This window comes from Nicotiana sylvestris, chromosome 12 (assembly GCF_000393655.2).
Source record: "Nicotiana sylvestris chromosome 12, ASM39365v2, whole genome shotgun sequence".
Lineage (NCBI taxonomy): Eukaryota > Viridiplantae > Streptophyta > Magnoliopsida > Solanales > Solanaceae > Nicotiana > Nicotiana sylvestris.
Genome location: NC_091068.1, coordinates 16,989,477 through 17,008,770, shown reverse-complemented (window position 1 = coordinate 17,008,770; position 19,294 = coordinate 16,989,477). Strand labels below are relative to the sequence as shown.

The 19,294-nt window shown below is 35.9% G+C and overlaps 1 protein-coding gene across 8 annotated transcripts; it reads right to left on the bottom strand.

Moving 5' to 3' along the window:
• Positions 1-3,455: 3,455 nt before the first annotated feature.
• LOC104230406 (B3 domain-containing protein REM14-like) lies at positions 3,456-18,988 on the bottom strand. 8 transcript variants are annotated; one of them, XR_011404412.1, is made up of 14 exons: positions 18,754-18,986; positions 16,563-16,869; positions 16,265-16,344; positions 15,863-16,094; positions 13,984-14,055; positions 13,252-13,382; positions 12,942-13,170; positions 11,999-12,073; positions 11,331-11,461; positions 11,022-11,250; positions 4,990-5,064; positions 4,559-4,895; positions 3,979-4,396; positions 3,491-3,714 (listed from the first exon to the last, which is right to left on the bottom strand). XR_011404412.1 is itself a non-coding variant. In XM_070165312.1 (12 exons), exons 1-12 carry the CDS (start codon positions 18,817-18,819, stop codon positions 4,780-4,782), a joined length of 1,743 nt encoding a protein of 580 aa, XP_070021413.1. In that variant the 5' UTR covers positions 18,820-18,986; the 3' UTR covers positions 4,557-4,779. The 8 variants fall into 8 exon arrangements, 1 of the variants encoding a protein (XP_070021413.1); XR_011404413.1 differs by having other exon boundaries at positions 4,031-4,396; XR_011404414.1 differs by having other exon boundaries at positions 4,361-4,396.
• Positions 18,989-19,294: the final 306 nt, after the last annotated feature.

The following is a 19,294-nucleotide window of genomic DNA, read 5'->3' as shown; positions in this document are numbered from 1 at the left end:
AAGCCTCTAAGAGTACATAAAATCATAAAGGTCAGGACAGGGCCCCGCCATACCAATCAATATATATCCAAAGCATACTGACCAAATAGGAAACTCCGGAGCAAGTGGAGTGCACCAACACTTCGCTGAGCTGATAGCCTACTAGAAGGACTGTTAAGCTATCAATCGGGACCTGCGGGCATAACGCAGCGTCCCCAGGCAAAAGGGACGTCAGTACGAATAAAGTACCGAGTATGTTAGGCAGGAAAGCTTAAACAAGAATAGTAATGTAAAAAGAGAGATAGAGGAGATACAACCTGTAACATCTGAGTGCCTCTGGGGGTTATTGATATGAAATGCATAATACATATATATACATAAACTTTTTAAAACATTCGCCTCTGTGGGCATCATCATCATATCGTACCTGGCCTCAAAGAAGACTCGGTAAAAGCGTACCCGACCATCATAAGGTTCGGTAGAATCGTACCCGGCCACGTGGAGCTCGGTAAACCCAACTGATCAGTGGTTGCACAATAGGTGTCATACCCGGCCGACTATAGCGCGGCTCGGTAGAGTAAAATAGATACATATACATAATGCATGCTCGACTAATGGAATCACATTCTAAACCTTTTGGAGTGACTTAAGAACATTATGGACATCCCTACCATCAATATGAACCTTAGTAGGATTTAAGGATCATACACACTTGTTTAGAATAATTTTATAAGGAAAGAACAACATGGACAACCTTAGTTGCTAGGAGTAGAGTCATTATGAAATAGCGTATCGTTTATGTTCATTTCATTTTAGATCATGCCAAAAGAAAGAAGAAAGTGCCTTAACATACCTTAAACCCGTTGAGTCCTTAAGCACTTCCAAGCAACTCTTCAAACAAGTCAACTCAATCTATCATAGTATAAGGAGATTCAAAATCAGTGCTGAGCAAAGGCTGAGTCTATAACTTAAGCTAGTAGCTCGTTTACGTAAATTTTGGCAGCATCTCCCTTGTAACAAGGGCCTCCTCCAATACCATATACAAACAACAATGACCAGAGCAATCCATCAATACATAATTATCAATATCAAGACACCATATAACAACAACAAGTCACAACTACATTACGACGAGCGGCAAGCTCCGATTGGAATCCGTATACCCCTTATCAATCCTTATAGACTTCTTACTTCAACATAAAAGTATCATTAACTTGATAATGAAGTCATTAATCAATGATTCCAGCCTTATACCATATATTTATAACAACGAAAATAATCCACAACTTCAACTATCCCCAACTAGCAACTTTATTCACTAGTTCATGTCTAGCCCATCCATTTAACTTAATCAATATCAAGATAACCTTAGGCACAAGCAAGAACACAATATACATACCTCCTACAGTAACTTCAAGTCAAAATCCAAGTTATATTCATTTTACAACAACCCTTAATAGCAATACAACACCATAGAAGTGACTTAAGCTAGTCCAAGTATTATCTTATAGTTTATCATCCTAACAACTTAACCAACATACAAGCAAGCTTAAGCACAATTAGTAGGTTGTTATACTCACCTTAGACAGCAGCAACAACTTGGAATTTCATCCAAATACAGCCCACAACAATCCTCAATGACAACACAACCTCAAAGAGGTGTTGTTCTTCACTAGAACTAAGTTTTGATGTTGAAATATGGTGTAATCACTTTGGAATCACTTCAAACCCTTGTGGTATATGTTTAGGAGGGTTAGGAGAAGTTTGGAGACGAATTTTAGTTGAAAAATGAGCAAAAATAGGCGTTCAAATCGTTTATAAATTGAAGTAGGTCAACCACCGCCTAAGTGGGTCCCATTGGGAGCTGCTTGCGCGGTCTCGCGAAAACGCGAATATCTCTCTACTCCAATGTCGTATTGACGAACGGTTTAATGCGTTAGAAACTAGACTCGTAGACCTTCAATTTTGTAGGTAGAACACCCCATGATTCCATGTATATTTGGAGAAATTCTCAGATACATTTGACCTAAATTTCAGCAAATTTATGAATGTAACTTGTGATGACCTTTGCCAACTCTTGTTCCACAACTTGCTTGCCTTCAAAATGTAGAAAATGAATATCATACGACTAAAATAACTCATAGAATAACCTCCTTATCATGTTAATAACCCTAGTCTCACCCCAAAGTACATGTTATAACATTCGAAACTTGTCGACTTTCGACGAAACTTATTTTCTTCAATTGGTTTAGCTTCTAAGATTTCCAACCCTCTTGGTACTCGTTATTCATGATCTTAAATATTTGTAACCTCCAAGGTAACATGATTAACTTACTTTATTTGCTTCCAAATAGAATCTCATTTCCGAGCTTACATCAATGACTTACGACGTACTCTTACGTATGAAAACTTGGGGTGTAACACTTGAGATTGGAGTATTTATGTCTGAACGTCCAACATATTATGTTGGACCAGTATATTATGTTGGAACTTCAGTATATTATGCTGGAAGTCCAGTATACAATGCTGGAACTCCAGTATATTATGCTGGAATATTTTTCGGGTTTTGAACAGTGTTTTCGTTCAGATTTATTTCTACATGAAAAGTGGTTAAATTTCGATTACTTTTGAAACTGTAGCTATTTTTCAATTACCACTTGTAAATCTAGCTATTTTTGAATTTCACCCTTAATTTATAGGTTCGCGTGAATTTAATAACTTTTGTCCAAATTTTATATATGTATTAAAAAACTACTAAATATCGATAAATATATGTTAGTGAACTCAATTATTATTATATATTAATTTGAATGTTGCAAATAAATTTCAAATCCTCAATTTGTCTTTTGAAAAATATGGAAGTATATGTAAGTATGCAACGAACCTGTTAAAAGGGTCAAATTACAACTACATGATCATTGAATACAACTAAAATCTTGAAAAATAATGTGCATGTCATGTGATCAAATGAAGGGTGACTGAAGCAGAAGTAAAATAAGATTGAGCTCATTTATGAAATGACAATGAATTTTTTGCATTTTTACTAAAATGCTTGACTGTATTTTACTTTACAAGTCAAAAAACAAATCACATTGAATTTATTTTGTCAAAATGTAATTGTCACTCCTAAGGTAAGACATAATCTAGCTTCTTATTAAAATGTACAAAAACATCTATCAAACTAAGTCATTTTTAAGTCAACTATAATAAGTGTTTATACCAAAGGTAGCTGATATCTCAAAAAAAAAAAAGTAAGGAAAATGACACTGTAGTAGCTGAAAAATATATAAAATTTGTATATTTTTTGTATATAAACACATTTTGTATGTTACATAAAAAAATTATACAAATTTTATACACTTTTTCAACTACCAAATGTAAATAGTTTCTGGCACGGGCCAAAAGTGATTATACCCCAAAAAAGTATGCAAGTAACATATTAAAATCGGTTAAATTACAAGACAACTACACGATCATTGAATACAACTACAATTTTGAAGAAACATGTACATGTCAAATCAAATGAGGCAACTGAAGCAAATATAATACAGCATATAAAAAAAAGGTTTGGCTTTTGAAGAACAAAAAAACCAAAGGTATATCTTCTGTTGAAATTAGGCAACATGTAGTAAATCCAAGAACATCATATTCTTCAGTTTTCCTTTCCTTGCCCATCACCAACTGCTTCACTAACTTGTCAAGGGCTTTGCTTGGCATCCTTCCCAGAATATTTACCTGAAAATTCTCTTTAAACATAACATACTCTCTTCGCAATGAAACAAAATTTTGTAGACACCACAAAATAATAATAAAAGTCTAATACCCTAAGCTAGATTTTCTTTGGGGGCGGGGTGAGGGTGGATTTAGTCGGCATCTGCACAAATTGCCTTTTTGACGCCACTAGACTAACGGGTAGTATTTAAAGAGTGGCCTCAAAAAAGGCCATATAGTGCAAATAATTTGATTTTTAAAGCAATATATCCAACAACAACAACGTACCCAATGTAATCCCACAAGTGGAATCGGGGAGGTAGTGAGTATGCAAACTTACCCCTAGCCTTGTGCAGGTAGAGAGGTTGTTTCCGTTACACCCTTGGCTAAAAGCTAAAAAACCTACATCCATATTATTTAAAACCTTTCGAGATCCTTTTAACACAAAAAATAATCTTCTGTAGCGAGGATCATTGAAATAAGCCAAAATACTATTTCAACAGAAAATACAATTTACGGGGATTAATTCTTTCAAAGCGTGGCATAATATTTTCAAATCACTAACATAGAAAACTTGTTCATGATTCCGTTCTCTCCATTGTAATAGCCTGACGGGAAAGAAGAAAAACAAAAGCATGTATGGAAGATCATGAAAATAAGTAATACTTACCTGCATCCAGTTTTTAAACAAATCAAGATATTTTACCTAAGCAATTGAAAAATAAAGTGAGAATACATATCACTTAACCATGATTAAATGATAATTGCATGTATGAAAGGGACTTGTCATGCATTTTTTGGTTTGGTGAAACACTTTGTGCAAATAAGTTTTTATCATGAAAATATAGGGAAGCAAAGGAATACTCACAATGGAAATACGCTACGGGTACTCTTTCTTTGTTGATGAGTTCAAACTTATAAGTATCTCCTACTTGGACATCAATTGCTTCTCTGAACTGTTGCCATCCCCTGTTAACCCCAACGTGATCTGCCATTCGCCCTAGTTGAACTTTGAGAATCATCTCACAACATCTATTCATCAAGCCATTTGATTTTACAAAAGCCAATGGAAGATACAGCTCAAGTTTATCACATTGTATAGACCAATGTCGTTTTAGTATTAGCATTGTCAACAGATGTTGAAGCAGGTACTTGTGCTTTTCGAGCAGTCACATTTGAGGTCTGAATCGTAAGGTCTGTTATTCCTTTTAAAAGTACATGAAAGAAAGACAGAATCAGAGAAATGAAAGGAAAAAATGTATGAATACAGCAACAAGGGTTTGCTCTTGAAATCCAGACCTTGAGTGGAAACATTTTTAGCATCCAAATTGATCTTCTTTCCTTCGGGCTGAAGTGATGCATTTCCTCTCAGATCTAGTTTTGAAAGACACAACAATATAAGAAACAAAACTAAAACAAAAAAAGAATTTGGAAAGAAATGTTTTTATCACATTAAAGATTGAAAATAATTTTTTAGCAGAAAAGAAGAGATGAAAAGAAATTAGGAAGGGCTTATTCAACTCCCAGAATTATAGGGCTTCTTTCAAGGACCTGAAAAAGGTCAACTGTAGCCAATGCCTAACTTGACCATAAGTAGCTCCAGATTTCATTCTCAGTTGATGGAATTTTTTAAGAACTCATAAAACTTGAGAAAACATAAAAGATATGCTACCAATAATTGAGCGAAAATGCCGTCCTCTCTTTTACTAAAAAATTGTGTCTAGTGTTTTAGAATTCAGTCCATAGAAACTACAGATGAAGATAAAAACAGTTGCAAAGATAAGCTTTAATAACTAGAGAAGGACCTTATAAGTTAATAATTATGTCATTGTATTTATGATTTAAAGAAAGAAATAGACGTACACTAGCAGCTGACATTTGGAATATGTTTTTACCAATTTCTGGACGTGCGTTAGTCATGCCTTACGGTATCAAGGATGCTTATGAGAGCTGGTGCCTTTTGAACTTGTTGCGGAAGCCAAATGTATATAGTGTGAATGAGTCACAACTACTATACCAAAAATTATGGCAGCCACTAAATAATAAATAAGACAATAAGACAACAATAAAAGGAACACCAGAATTTACGAGGTTCGGCTAATTTTGCCTACTTCCTCGGACACAACCAATATTTTATTCCACTCCAAAATTACAAGTGAAATAATACTAAAGAGAGAAGATACAAATGCCTTAAGAAAATATGAAAGCAAATGAGAGGTGTGTATAAATCCTAAACATTAGGCCTCCTTTTATAGAGAAAAATTCCCAACCAATATGCTCCTTCACCAATGTGGGACTTTGGCACTCAACAAATCTCCACCTTGGCAAAATTCCACATCTTCAATTTTCTCTCAATAACAAATTTTGGTTGTCTTCATCTTCAATCTTCAGTGTTCAACAATGTTGATCAAATCCAAACAATGTTGAAACTTGACCGCAATCGCCACTTTTGTTAGCATATCAGCCGGATTCCCTGTAGTATGAATTTTCTTCACTGTGACTCCACCTTCTTCTATAATTTCTCGTACGAAATGATACTGAACATCAATGTGCTTCGTCCTTGCATGATAAACTTGGTTCTTCGCTAATTGAATAGCACTTTGACTATCACAAAAAATTGTGATACTTTTTTGTCCAATACCAAGCTCTTTTAGCAACTCCTGAAGCCAAATTGCCTCCTTCACAGCCTCTGTAATAGTCATGTACTCTGCCTCTGTTGTAGACAAAGCAACTGTTGACTGCAAAGTAAACTTCCAACTAACTGGTGCCTTCGCAAAAGTAAACACATAACCAGTAGTTGATCTTCGATTGTCCAGATCACCCGCAAAATCTGAGTCACAATATCCAACTACAGACGGATTGCCTTCCTACTCAAAAACTAACCTAACATCTACAATATTATGAATATACCGTAGAATCCATTTCACAGTTTGTCAATGCTCCTTTCCTGGATTATGCATATATATGCTAATAACTCCAACAGCTAGTGAAATGTCAGGTCTCGTACAGACCATTGCATACATCAAGCTACCGACAGCATTTGCGAATGGTACCCTTGACATATTCTCCCGTTCAGCTTAATCTTTTGGCGACATAGTAGTACTTAGCTTAAAATGGGGAGCAAGTGGAGTACTAACTGGCTTAGTCTTCTCATCTTATGCCAAAACGTTGTAGTACGCTCTTCAAATATTCTTTCTAAAATAAACAGAGTTTCTTTGAACGTTTATCTCTTATTATCTCCATGCCAAGAATTTTCTTTGTCTCACCCAGATCCTTCATCTCGAACTCCTTCTTTAGTTGAATCTTCAACTTGTCAATTTCTTCTGAATTCTTGGAAGCTATCAACATATCATCAACATATATGAGAAGATATACAAAGGAACCATCTTTTTTTTTAGAAGTAAAAGGAACCATCTTTAAGCTTGCGCAAATACACACAATGATCGTATTTGTTTTTCTTGTACCATTGCCGCAACATAAACTTGTCAAATCGCTTGTACCATTGTCTAAAAAATTGTTTCAATCCGTACAACGATTTTTCAATTTTGCATACCATATTTTCTTTTCCAGCAACTTTGAATCCTTCTGGCTGAGTCATATGGATTTCCTCCTACAAGTTTCCATGTAAAAACGCAATTTTTACATCCATCTGAACAAGTTCCAAATCCAACTATGCTACCAAAGCCAGCATAATTCTAATGGAAGAATGTTTTACAACCGGAGAAAATACTTTATTGTAATCAATTCCCTCCTTTTAAGCATATCTTTTGGCCACCAATCTTGCTTTGTAGCGAACATCTACTTAGTTAGGAAATCCTTCCTTCTTTGCGTAAACCCATTTGCTTTCTTGCCCTTTGGGAGATTGGCCAATTTCCATGTATGATTCTGATAAAGGGACTGCATTTCATCATTCATGGCAATCCTCCACTTATCTTCTTCTGAACTTTGGACTGCGTCTTTATAAGTTGTAGGAACACCATCAGCTACAATTGAGGCTGCACAAGCCACCGTCTATATGAGACGAACAGGTTTCTTTATTGTCCTTTTAGGTTTACTTGTTGCAATTGACTCAAGTTGTTGAGGTTCTTGAGTTGGAACCTCCCTCTCTACTGGCTCTTCTTCCAGAGGATAATCTTCATTTGTTTCCTCCTCTGCTTCTTGTGTAGGAAAAATAAATTTTCCCTCAAACTCCACCTGCTTAGAAGCACCCTCATTTTGTTTGGTATCTTCTGTTACCTTATTTACCATAGCAGATTCATCAAAGGTAACATCCCTGCTGAATATTACTTTCTTTGTCATAGGACACCATAAGCGATATCCTTTGACTCCAGAAGTAATTCCCATAAAAATAGCCTTCTTTGCCCTTGGATCCAATTTTGACTCTGTCACATGATAATATGCAGTTGAGCCAAACACGTGCAAAGAGTCATAATCTACAGCAGGCTTTCCATACCATTTTTCAAATGGTGTCTTGCCATCAATAGCAGCAGATGGTAGACGATTAATGAGGTGGCATGCATATGTAATTGCCTCGGCCCAAAATTCTTTGCCCAAGCCAGCATTGGACAACATACACCGTACCTTCTCCAGCAAGGTCCGGTTCATACGTTCTGCCACTCCATTCTGTTGTGGTATATGTCTAACAGTGAAGTGTCGGACGATGTCATCATTTTCACAGACCTTATTGAAATGCCATTTTTTGTATTCACCTCCATTGTCTGTGCGAATACACTTGATCCTCCTGCCTGTTTGATTCTCCACCATCGTCTTCCATTTGAGAAAAATTTCCAACACTTCAGCTTTCCTCTTCATTGTATACACTCGCACTCTTCGGGAAAAATCATCAACAAAGGTTATAAAATAGTGTTTCCCACCCAATGAAGGAGTTTTGGAAGGACCCCAAACATCAGAGTGTACATAATCCAAAATGCCTTTAGTATTAGGGATCGCTGTACCAAATTTAACTCTTGTCTGTTTTCCTTTGACACAATGCTTGCAAAACTCCAAGTTGCAAGTCTTTACCCCTTTTAACAATCCTTGATCTGATAGAGTTTTCAAGGATTTTCCTCCAGCATGTGTCATAGCCTGGTTGCTTCTGCCTCTTTGTCGTCACTGGATGTCACTGTCGATGTCCCAATAACTGTACTACCACGATAGCGGTAGATGTTATTGTTCTTCCGATTAACCTTCATTACCACTAGTGCACCGGAGCATATTCTCATCACTCCATTTTCTGCAATGATTTTGAACCCTTTTGATTCTAGGGCTCCCACAGAGATGAGATTCTTCTTCAAACCCGGTACATATCGAACATCTGTTAATGTTCTTATCATTCCATCATGGTTCCTTAATCGTATTGAACCAATGCCATATGAGGTTAGAGGGCTGTTATCTGTTGTGTGGATGACTCCATATTCCCCTTCTTGAAAATGTACGAACCAGCCCATGTTGGGACACATATGATAGCTACAAGCCGAGTCCATCAACCATATGTCTGATGATGTTGATGACTCTGTTGTAACTAATGAGAAGTCTGAATCATCACAATCAGCAACATTTGAATCCATAATGGCCTTTCCATTATTATGTTTGGTCTTATTCTTCAACTTCGGACAGTCTTTCTTCCAGTGCCCCTTTTCTCGACAAAAGGCACATTCATCTTTGCTGGGTCTAGATCTTGACTTGGATCTTCCCTTCTTTGTACTCGTTTGATTTTGAGGATGACCCCTCACAACCAGTGCTTCTCCTTCTCTGCCCTTTTGTTTTTCTCCCTTTCTTTGTTCATAGTTGTACAACTCCGAACAAACTTCTCTGAGAGAAACTTCGTCATTTCCATGGAGTAGAGTAATTTCAAAGTGTTCGTACTCATTAGGAAGTGACCCCAACAACATCAAGGCCAAGTCACCATCATTAAAAGTTGCATCCATATTTTGCAAATTTGTGACCAACTTATTGAAACTGGTGATATGTTCATTCATTGTGGTACCAGGAACATAGGTGAAGCGAAACAGTCTCTTCTTCATGTACAATTTATTTTGACTGTTTTTCTTCAAAAATTTATCCTCCAGTGCTTTCCATAATTTACTTGCAGAAGTTTCCTTTGTGTATGGATATTTCTGCTCTCTAGCAAGGTAGGATCGAATGGTACCGCAAGCAACACGGTTGATAATTTTCCAATCTTCTTCACCAATAACATCTGGTTTCTTTTCTTCAATGGCAAGATCTATCCTTTTTATAGGTGTGTATAAATCCTAAACATTAGGTCTTCCTTTTATAAGGAAAAATTCCCAACCAAATATGCTCCTTCACCGATGTGGGACTTTGGCACTCAACAGAACTTCTTTGGATTGTGTCTGCTCCTTAGTTATTCAGCAAGTTTTTGTATGTGAGCAGTCACTATTGTATTTTTTTTTTTGGTAATAACTGTGAAATATTACCATTTAACAACCAAATTAATACATCCTAAAGAGCACCTAGACACACTACCACCTTCTAGGAAGGGTGCAATGTACTCATAGGCCTTTAGTTATTCACTAATTACAAAGTTTCTGCAGCAAATAATCACATCTTCTGGCTTTCCTAGAGTTTCTGTGTATATCTAAATTCCTTTTGTATCTGTGTCATCACAAAGCTAGTATTTACATTGAGTCCTTTAAACACTTTTTCATTCCTGGCTTTCCAGGTGTGATAGATCAGGGCCCCCCAAATTGCTGCAGCTATTTCCTTTTTGAAGAACTTCCAGTGCTTCCTTTTAATCTTTTCCAACACCTGCATTACAGTCCCTTGTGGTATTATCATATTTGTGCAGTTCTGTATCGCAGCCCTCAATTCTGTTGTCCATCGACAATCCTGAAACATGTGGTCTTGGGTTTCAGCAACCATATCATTACATAAGCAGCATTCAATGTCTTGTATTGGCACATGTAGTTTCAAAAGTCTATCTTTCGTAAGCAATCGACCATGAGCAGCTAACCAAAGAATCATCCTGTGTTTCGGCTGCATAATAGATGTCCATATTAGCTCTGCCACGGGTAGTCTGGTCAAATCCCCCTGTAGAGCGATGTAGCTACCATTTATTGAATACTTCCCTGAAGCAGTTAACACATATTTCCCATTATGGTACCACTCCATCATTTCAACTTTTAGGGAATTCAATTTCCTCCAATACCAACTACAATCAAGTGGAGGTACATGTGCCCATATATTTTTGCTATGCATCTTCTTGATGCCATTTAATGAAATTATCTTACTTCATCAAAAAAAAAAAGAACTACACAAAAAATTGGAGAACTGGATTAAATTTAAGAGAAGGACATAGATGAGAGATTAACCGTGAAACTTCAATATAGGCTTCTCTCCATTGGCTACTATCTCAAACATTACTCGATCTCCTTCTTTTAAATAATTAGCAACGCAGAACTCACGCCATCCACCTCCAATGTAGGTGAATCTGCCACATGAATATAGATTAAATGTCCATGACCTTTGCTCGTCGCTTATCATTATCGTACATCTCCCATCTCCAAGACCATGTTGTCGCGCGAATGGGCTAGGAACATGCTGGAACAGTGTATAACCAGTATCACATAAGCAGTTCATATGTTTTTTCTGAATTTTCTCATAACCAGATGAGTTCTTACCAGAAAACGCTTTGAAAGGTAATAGGGTTTCATGGTACTAATGAAATGAGGTTGACTAAGATGCACATCCTTAGCAGCTTCTACATTGGGAACAGCCTTGCGTGATGATATGATGTTGGACTTTGGTTTTTCTGTTACATTTGTTAATTAATGCACAAATCATGTAAGAAATATATATGGAAATAATACTTACGATATACGAACAAAAGAACATACCAATAGGTCAACATAATAGAATCTGTCTTGGAGGCTATAGATTTTTCCTACTGTATGCAGATATCTTGCATAGTAAAACTAATTTTCCAGCTATGAAAACGATGAATCTACTTTCCCCATATTCTCTCTTGCACTACGTGATCATGGTTTTATTCAAATTCAAATGTTAATTATTTGTGAAAAAGTCTAATATTTTCTCAATTTGGTAAATCAACTATATACAGCATTCGTAGTGTAATACATCCTTCCTGAAAAGAAAAAAGCCATGTAAGTTTTTAACCTGTAGTGTATAGATCTATGGGAAAGCTCAAACAAGACCTTACTAGCTCTGTTCTACTATCACATATCTGTTAGAAGTTAACTCTAGTTACCATTACAATTAGCCTATGTATTATAAATGAAACGAAAAAAACGTGTTAGATATAACAAGGATTTGCTCGTGAAATCCAGACCTTGAGTGGAAACTCTTTCAGTATCCGAATTAGTCTTCTTTCCTTCGGGCTGGAATGATGCATTTTCTCTCAGATCTATTTTTAAATCGACATAAACAATCAACAATTTTAGAATTGCAACAGAATATGAATCTAAACCAAGTAGAAAAGAATTGCTTTAGACACAATAAATAAAGAAAATAAATTCAGGGGAAAAGGAGCGATGAAAGTTATTTTAGAAGGGCTAATTCGACCCTCAGAAAAATATAACCTTTTTGTTAGGAAATCTTATCTCATGGTATGCGCTACTCAGTGAAGTACTTGAATAATCCTAACATAAAACTTGAGAAAGAACTTTTTGGAAAACTGCTGTAAATAGTTCAAAAGGCGTGCTACGAAACTCAAAAACATTTCTCAGTAACTGTTACTCTCAAGAAAGGGGAAAATCTTTCATAGATACTTCTAAATATACTTTAATAAAATTACTACATTTAAAACTCTTTAATAAATAAAAACATCAATGATGAATTTGTATTTTATTATCAGTTGATGGAATTGGTCATTTGAAAGACTTCATAATAACTTGAGAAAACATAAAAGATATACTACTAACATCAAAACAAACTTGGCAAATGGTAGCTACTATTTTTCGTGCATCTGGAATGAGAGGAATCACAGATGGAATTTCAACTCCTAATCACTCTGTTAAAGCAATTTGTCTAAACAATTTATTTAGTTGGTTCAACCAAGTTCCTGTAACTAGCATTGAACATTGTGTTTGCTCCTTAGTTATTCAGTAAGTTTTTGTATGTGAGCAGTCACTCTTTTGTCTATTTTTGCTACGCATAAAGATGATGCCATTTAATGAGATTATCTTACTTCATCTCCCCCCCCCCCCCAAAAAAAAACGAACTAGAGAAAAAATTGGAGAACTGGATTAAATTTAAGAGAAGGGCTTATTAACCGTGAAACTTCAATATAGGCTTCTCTCCATTGGCAACTATCCCAAACATTACTCGATCTCCTTCCTTTAAGCAATTTGCAATGCAGAAGTCATGCCATCCACCTCCAATGTAGGTGACTTTGCCACATGAATATAGCGTAAATGTCCATGACCTTTGCTCATCTCTTATCATTATCGTACATTTCCTGTCTCTGAGACCATGTTGTCGTGCGAATGGGCTAGGAACACGCTGGAACAGTTTATAACCAGTTTTACATAAGCAGTTCTTATGTTTTTTTCTGAATTTTCTCATAACGAGATGAGTTCTTACCAGAAAGCACTTTGAAAGGTTATAGGGTTTCATGGTACAAATGAAATGAGGATGACCAAGATGCAAGTCCTTAGCAGCTTCTACATTGGGAACAGCCTTGCATGATGATATGATGTTGGACTTTGGTTTTTCTGTTACATTTGTTAATTACACAAAAAGTCATGTAAGAAATATATATGGAAAGAATACTTACGATATACAAACAGAAGAACATATCAATAGCTCAACATGATAGAACCGGTCTTGGAGGCTATAGATCTATCCTACTGTATGCAGATTTCTTGCATAGTAAAACTACTTTTCAGCTATGAAGACAATGAATCTACTTTTCCCATATTCCATCTTGCACTATCTGATCATGGTTTTATTCATATTCAAATACTTATTATTTGTGAAAAAATCTAATATTTTCTCAATTCGGTTAATTAACTATATAAAGCATTCATTGTGTAATGCATCCTTCCTGAAAAGAAAAAAAAATCATGTAAGTTATCTCAAATTCTCAATTAGTTATTGTGAATCATATCTTAGCACAACATTTTTCATCATGTAATACCTGTAGTGTATCAGATCTATGGGAAAGCTCAAACAAGACCTTACTAGCTATGTTCTACTATCACACATCTGGTAGGAGTTGACTCTAGTTACCATTACTATTAGCCTGGGTATTAGAAATGAAATGCAAAAAACGTATTAGATACAACAAGAAGGATTTGCTCGTGAAATCCAGACCTGGAGTGGAAACTCTTTCAATATCCGAATTATTCTTTCCCTCGGGCTGAAGTGATGCATTTTTTCTCAGATCTAGTTTTTAAATCGACACAAACAATCAACAATGTTAGAATTGCAACAGAATATGAATCTGAAACCAAGCAGAAAAGAATTTCTTTAGTCACAATAAAGAAAGAAAATAAATTGAGGGGAAAAGGAGAGATGAAAGTTATTTTAGAAGGGCTAATTCGACTCTCAGAAACATATAGCTTTTTTGTTAGGAAATCCTATCTCATAGTATGCGCTACTGAATGAAGTGCTTGAATAAGCCAAACATAAAACTTGAGAAAGAACTTTTTGAAGAGCCGCTGTAAATAGGTCAAAAGGCCTTCTACGAAACTCAAAAACATTTCTCAGTAACTGTTGCTCTCAAGAAAGTGGAAAATCTTTGGCAGATACCTTAGTAAAATACTACATTTAAGATATATTTGAGAAAACATTAAAGATATATTACTAAAAAATGAACAGATATGGTGTGGTCTATTTCACCAGGACACTACTGTTCACCAACAAAATTTGTATCCCGTATTTTAAAATTCAAACCATAGAAGCTACATATGAAGATAAGAACAGTAACAACGGGAGCTTTAATTGTATTTATGATCTAAAGTAAGATATAGATAAAAATTCCCATCTCAAAAAAAAGTAAGATATAGATAAAAAATGAAAACTGGATGAAATTTAAGAGAAGGGCTTAGACGAAAATGTTGTCATGAAACTTCAATATAGGCTTTTCTCCACTGGCGACTATCTCAAATGAAATGAGGTAGTATGGTAATATGGTTTCATGGTACAAATGAAATGAGGGTGAGAGAGAGGCATGTTCTTAGCAGCTTCTACGTTGAGGAAAGCCTTGTGTGATGACATGAGGTTGGACTTTGGTTTTTCTATTACATTTGCTAATTACACATAAAGCCATGTAAGAAATAGAAATATTTTGTGGAACGGATACTTCCAATATACGAATAAAAGAACATATGAATAGTTAATTATACACAAATACATGACTAGAAATTAAATATGACTGAAAAGATTACAGTTAAAGTATGAATAGCATCTAAACATGCACCTCAGCTTTTGGCTAATTGTTTATCCAATAAAAGTTGAAACTTATTATTATAAGGTTAAGAGAAATAACTTGCAAATTCATCAAGTATAAACTGATTGTACTATAATAAGCATCAATTGATTAATTTTGTGATGCTATTGATGTTTGTTTCAGTAATTACAGTGTAGTGCTACTGTTTAAAATTCTAATTTCCTTTAGAAGATCATAAACTACTGCTTTAGTATATACTCATGTCATCAATATGTCTCCCGAAAGGTTGAGGACTACACTGCATCTCTAATGTGACTCTAAAGATCTTTACCATTTGAAATCAAATTTCCAACTGTTTGGTTGGGTAAATTTTTAGAAGTGTAGTTGATATGAGAATCATGTTTTACAGTTTGGAGTTTGGACAATCAAACACTAAGATAGCGTTTGGACATAAATTTGGTTGAAACTTGAAAAAAAAGTTTTTGAAGTTGTGCTGAAAAATAATTTTTGGAAGTTGAAGTTGTGTTTGGACATGCATTTTATTTGAAAAAAAGATGAAGTTTTGTGAGTGGAAGAAAAAATTTCACCCAAAAACTGGTTTAACTTGAGAAACTATTTCAAAAAAATTTTCAAAAATTGATCATGTTTTCAAAAAAAAAAAAATTGAAAAAATATACCCAAAATTTATGGCCAAACGGGTGCTAAATAATTTGATTGAAGATGTAATACGGTGTTATGGTATATATAACAAAGTAAAAAGATTGTTGAAAATTAAGAGATAGCTTAAATGAGAAAACTTACTATGGAATTTCCATATTGGTCTTTCTCCATTAGCAACAACCTTAAACATTATACGATCTCCAACCTTTATGTCATTTGCATCACGGAATTCACCCCACTTACCTCCAATATAGACTTGAGAATAGGAGGTATATAGCTTTAAATTCCATGACCTTTGTCTTTCATCTCTAATAATCAAACCATATTTCTTGTTTCTGAAGCCGTTTGCCTTTGTAAATTTTACAGGAAGGCGCTGAAATAGTTTATAACAATTTGCAAATTTCATCAAACATATCATATGCTTCATATTTTTGCAGTAAATAATGCCAATAAACCAAGGGGGAGAAAAATAAAATGGTGCATAAGTCTCCTTTAGCCCGAAGATTCTTGAAGGGTTAGGGTGAAATGAATTTTGAGACTTACAAAGTAACCTTTCGAAAAGCAATAGGATCTAACTGTGCATACAACATGAGATTGACCAATAGGGTTTTGAGGAGCAGCTTCTGCATGGGGAAAAGTCTTGCATTGTCAATTGTAGATAAACCCATATCAATAAATTAAATATGACAAAATGATTACGATCAGAACATGAATAAGATACAAACATCCACCCCATCTTTGAGCTAATTTTTAATCTAAACAGATTGAATGTTATGTTAAGATTAAGGGAATTAAGTTGCAAATTCATCAAGTTTAAGCTAATGGGTTCTAAAGAAATCACCTTTGATTTCAAATTTCTTGGAAGGATCTTTAACAATATGTGCTTCTTCTTCGTCTTGCAGATACTCCGCATACTCTCTGTCACAGTGACTTGAATCAAAGATGGTAACCTCAAACTCCATCTCTCCTTCATGTCTGAAAATCAATAAATCTCCTAACCGTAAATCATGCTCTTCTGCAAACTTTTCCCAACCCTCTTCCAGTCGCTGGCCATTCAGCTTCACCAGCCACTTCTTACTACCCCTTTTCAGTACTGCATGTTCATGCTCATGACCCTTTAGATACTTCAGAAAACCTTTAGGAATTTTCTGCAGTACAACATAAACTTAGAGTTGTCTTGTTAGGAACCATCAAGCTGTTTTGTTTAGCATGTGAAACAGTACTATTTTTCTACCCAGATAAACAATTAAAAAGGGCAAGGGTCAAATTTACCCATGAACTATGAGAAATAGTCTATGTCTGCCTTTGGTAATAATCGGGGTCAATCATACGCCCTTGCCGTAACAAAAATGGGTAATATTTGCCCTTATTGACTAATGAAATTGATTAGCACAGTTTAGTGCCACGTGTCCAAAACTTAATAAGGAGAGACGGGTCAAACTTGCCCTGAACTAAGCGAAATGGTCTAGCTATTGCCTCCGTTAATAGTTTCGTTCAATCATGCCGGTAGATATGAATTCTCGAAGGAACCGTGGCAAGAGAGCTGCTCTTTTCATGGAATTGAGGAAGGTATAAGGACTTCTTCACCACACCCTTCGCACGAAATTGATGAACAAGAGAATGAGATGGTAATAGATTGATGGCATGATATGGTTAGTCTGCTAAAAAGATCGTCCACTGACACCACCCTTGTGGTGGACACTGACACCACCCATGTGGTGGACCTTGGGATGTGCTGCTTTTCGTATCAAGTATCTTTCCGATTGAAAATATGCAGACCCAGCCCAGTGAATTTTCAGATCCATTACAGCTGAGAACCACCACTACTAGTGCAAACAAGCTCTAAGGTTTGTTGGGGCTTTAAGCACAAAGCGCAAATAAAGCGTGGTTTTAATTAATAAAGGTGTAAATGGAGAAAAAAATACAAATATGCATGTGTAGTCCAAGACAAATAATTACAAGTTTACAGTACGAATAACAAATATAGGCGCAAAGAAGCTGAAAAATATTAACGATACAGTGAAATATCAATTGTTTAATGTCACCTCCTCAGGATTAAGCTCATTTGGCAAAGAAAGTATGTCTTCTTTCCACCTTGATGACGACAAGTGCCCACTAGGCGAGGCAAAGCACTTAACATGTTTTGCACCTCGCATCAAGGCTTAAGTGCGCCTTTGACAACACTGCTACCATTAACTTTTACAGTTGCCTGAATTTCCAATGACGACCCTCGTCTCGTCTCATCTCCTCTCCCCTTGGCTACTCCGATAGAACCCTCTCGGCTATCAAACCCCAATTATTTGGTCATTTTCGCCCACTGCCAAGATTCCTTATCCCTTCGCCCGAGAATGGTTTAATTATCTGTTGCAGTGGAACATTGTTTCACTGTTGCCATATCTCCAATTTGTGGTTGTTCGTCGGTTAAGAAGATTAAAATAGGTGGGAGTGTTTAAAGGCGCAGAGGATAAAAAGGAATAGTTAATTTTTAAGCCAGGAATGTCATAGCTAGGCCATTTTGCACATTTCTCGGGCAAGATTTGACCCTTTTCTTGTTATTAAAATTTGGACACGTGACAGCAAACTAATCAGTTCAGTTAGCCATCGAGTCACCCCAAGAGCAAGGTGGGGAGTTCTTGGAGGGAGGGATGCCGAGGGTCTATCGAAAACAGTCACTCTACCCCAGGGTAGGGGTAAGGTCTGCGTACACACTACCCTCCCCAGACTCCACGTGTGGGATTATTTTAGGTGGTTGTTGTTGTTTGTTGTTAGCCATTGAGGCTAAATATAGCCCAGTTTTGTAACAAACTAACAGTAAAGGCATGATTGACCCCAACTATCAACGTAGGGTATATGTCGACCTTTTTGCATAGTTCAAGAGCAAATTTAACCTTTTTGCATGTTCATATGGACTATGGTTTTTGAATTTTAGTGTTTTTCTTTTCTGGGACGAATTGTTAACTCCATATCATATAGTATATAAATATAGAAGCAAAGATGAAATAATTACTAAAACACGGTTAATTTTGACTCACCAGAGCGCGCTTGAAGCCTGGTTGAATAGGCTTGAAAAAGTGAGGCTTCGCTGGACGGACTTTCATAGCCAGCTGTCAAAAAATGCAGTTAACTATCTTTTTCTACTTTGTAATTGATAGAATTGAAAGATTGATACTTCAATTCAGTTCAGAGGATGCAATTATTTGGTAACTGAAACTTGAAAGGAATGTCAGCTTTTACTGTGGGACTGTGTAAATTGGGAGAAAGAAAAACAATACAACATTAGCATAAATATTACTATATATTTACAGGCGTGGGAACTGGGAACCGGCGGGTTTTTCATTAGTAATGGGCAAACCAGTCAATGTGGGTTAGTCTATGCAGGCCTTGGTATTTGACGGGCTGGGTCCGGGTCGTTCCATCATTTTTATGGGCCTTAAAATTTCAACTCAGTCCTATGTGGGCCACGGGCCGGTCCACAATTCTTTAAGGACATTTTTTTTTTATTTTCTTTAATTTAAGTTTTAATCTAAAAGTGAAAGAAAAAATATTTTGTTAGACAGAAAATTTTTGGTAAAA

What these genes read in the sequence shown, in the direction of transcription:
- LOC104230406 (XM_070165312.1), bottom strand. Translation starts at nt 18,819, where the DNA reads ATGAAAGTCCGTCCAGCGAAGCCTCACTTTTTCAAGCCTATTCAACCA. An exon ending in ACCTTTCAAAGCGTTTTCTG is followed by an intron (nt 11,251 to 11,330) that starts GTAAGAACTCAT and finishes ACACTGTTCCAG; the next exon opens with CATGTTCCTAGCCCATTCGC. An exon ending in GCCTATATTGAAGTTTCACG is followed by an intron (nt 5,065 to 11,021) that starts GTTAATCTCTCA and finishes TTTCAAAACTAG; the next exon opens with ATCTGAGAGGAAATGCATCA.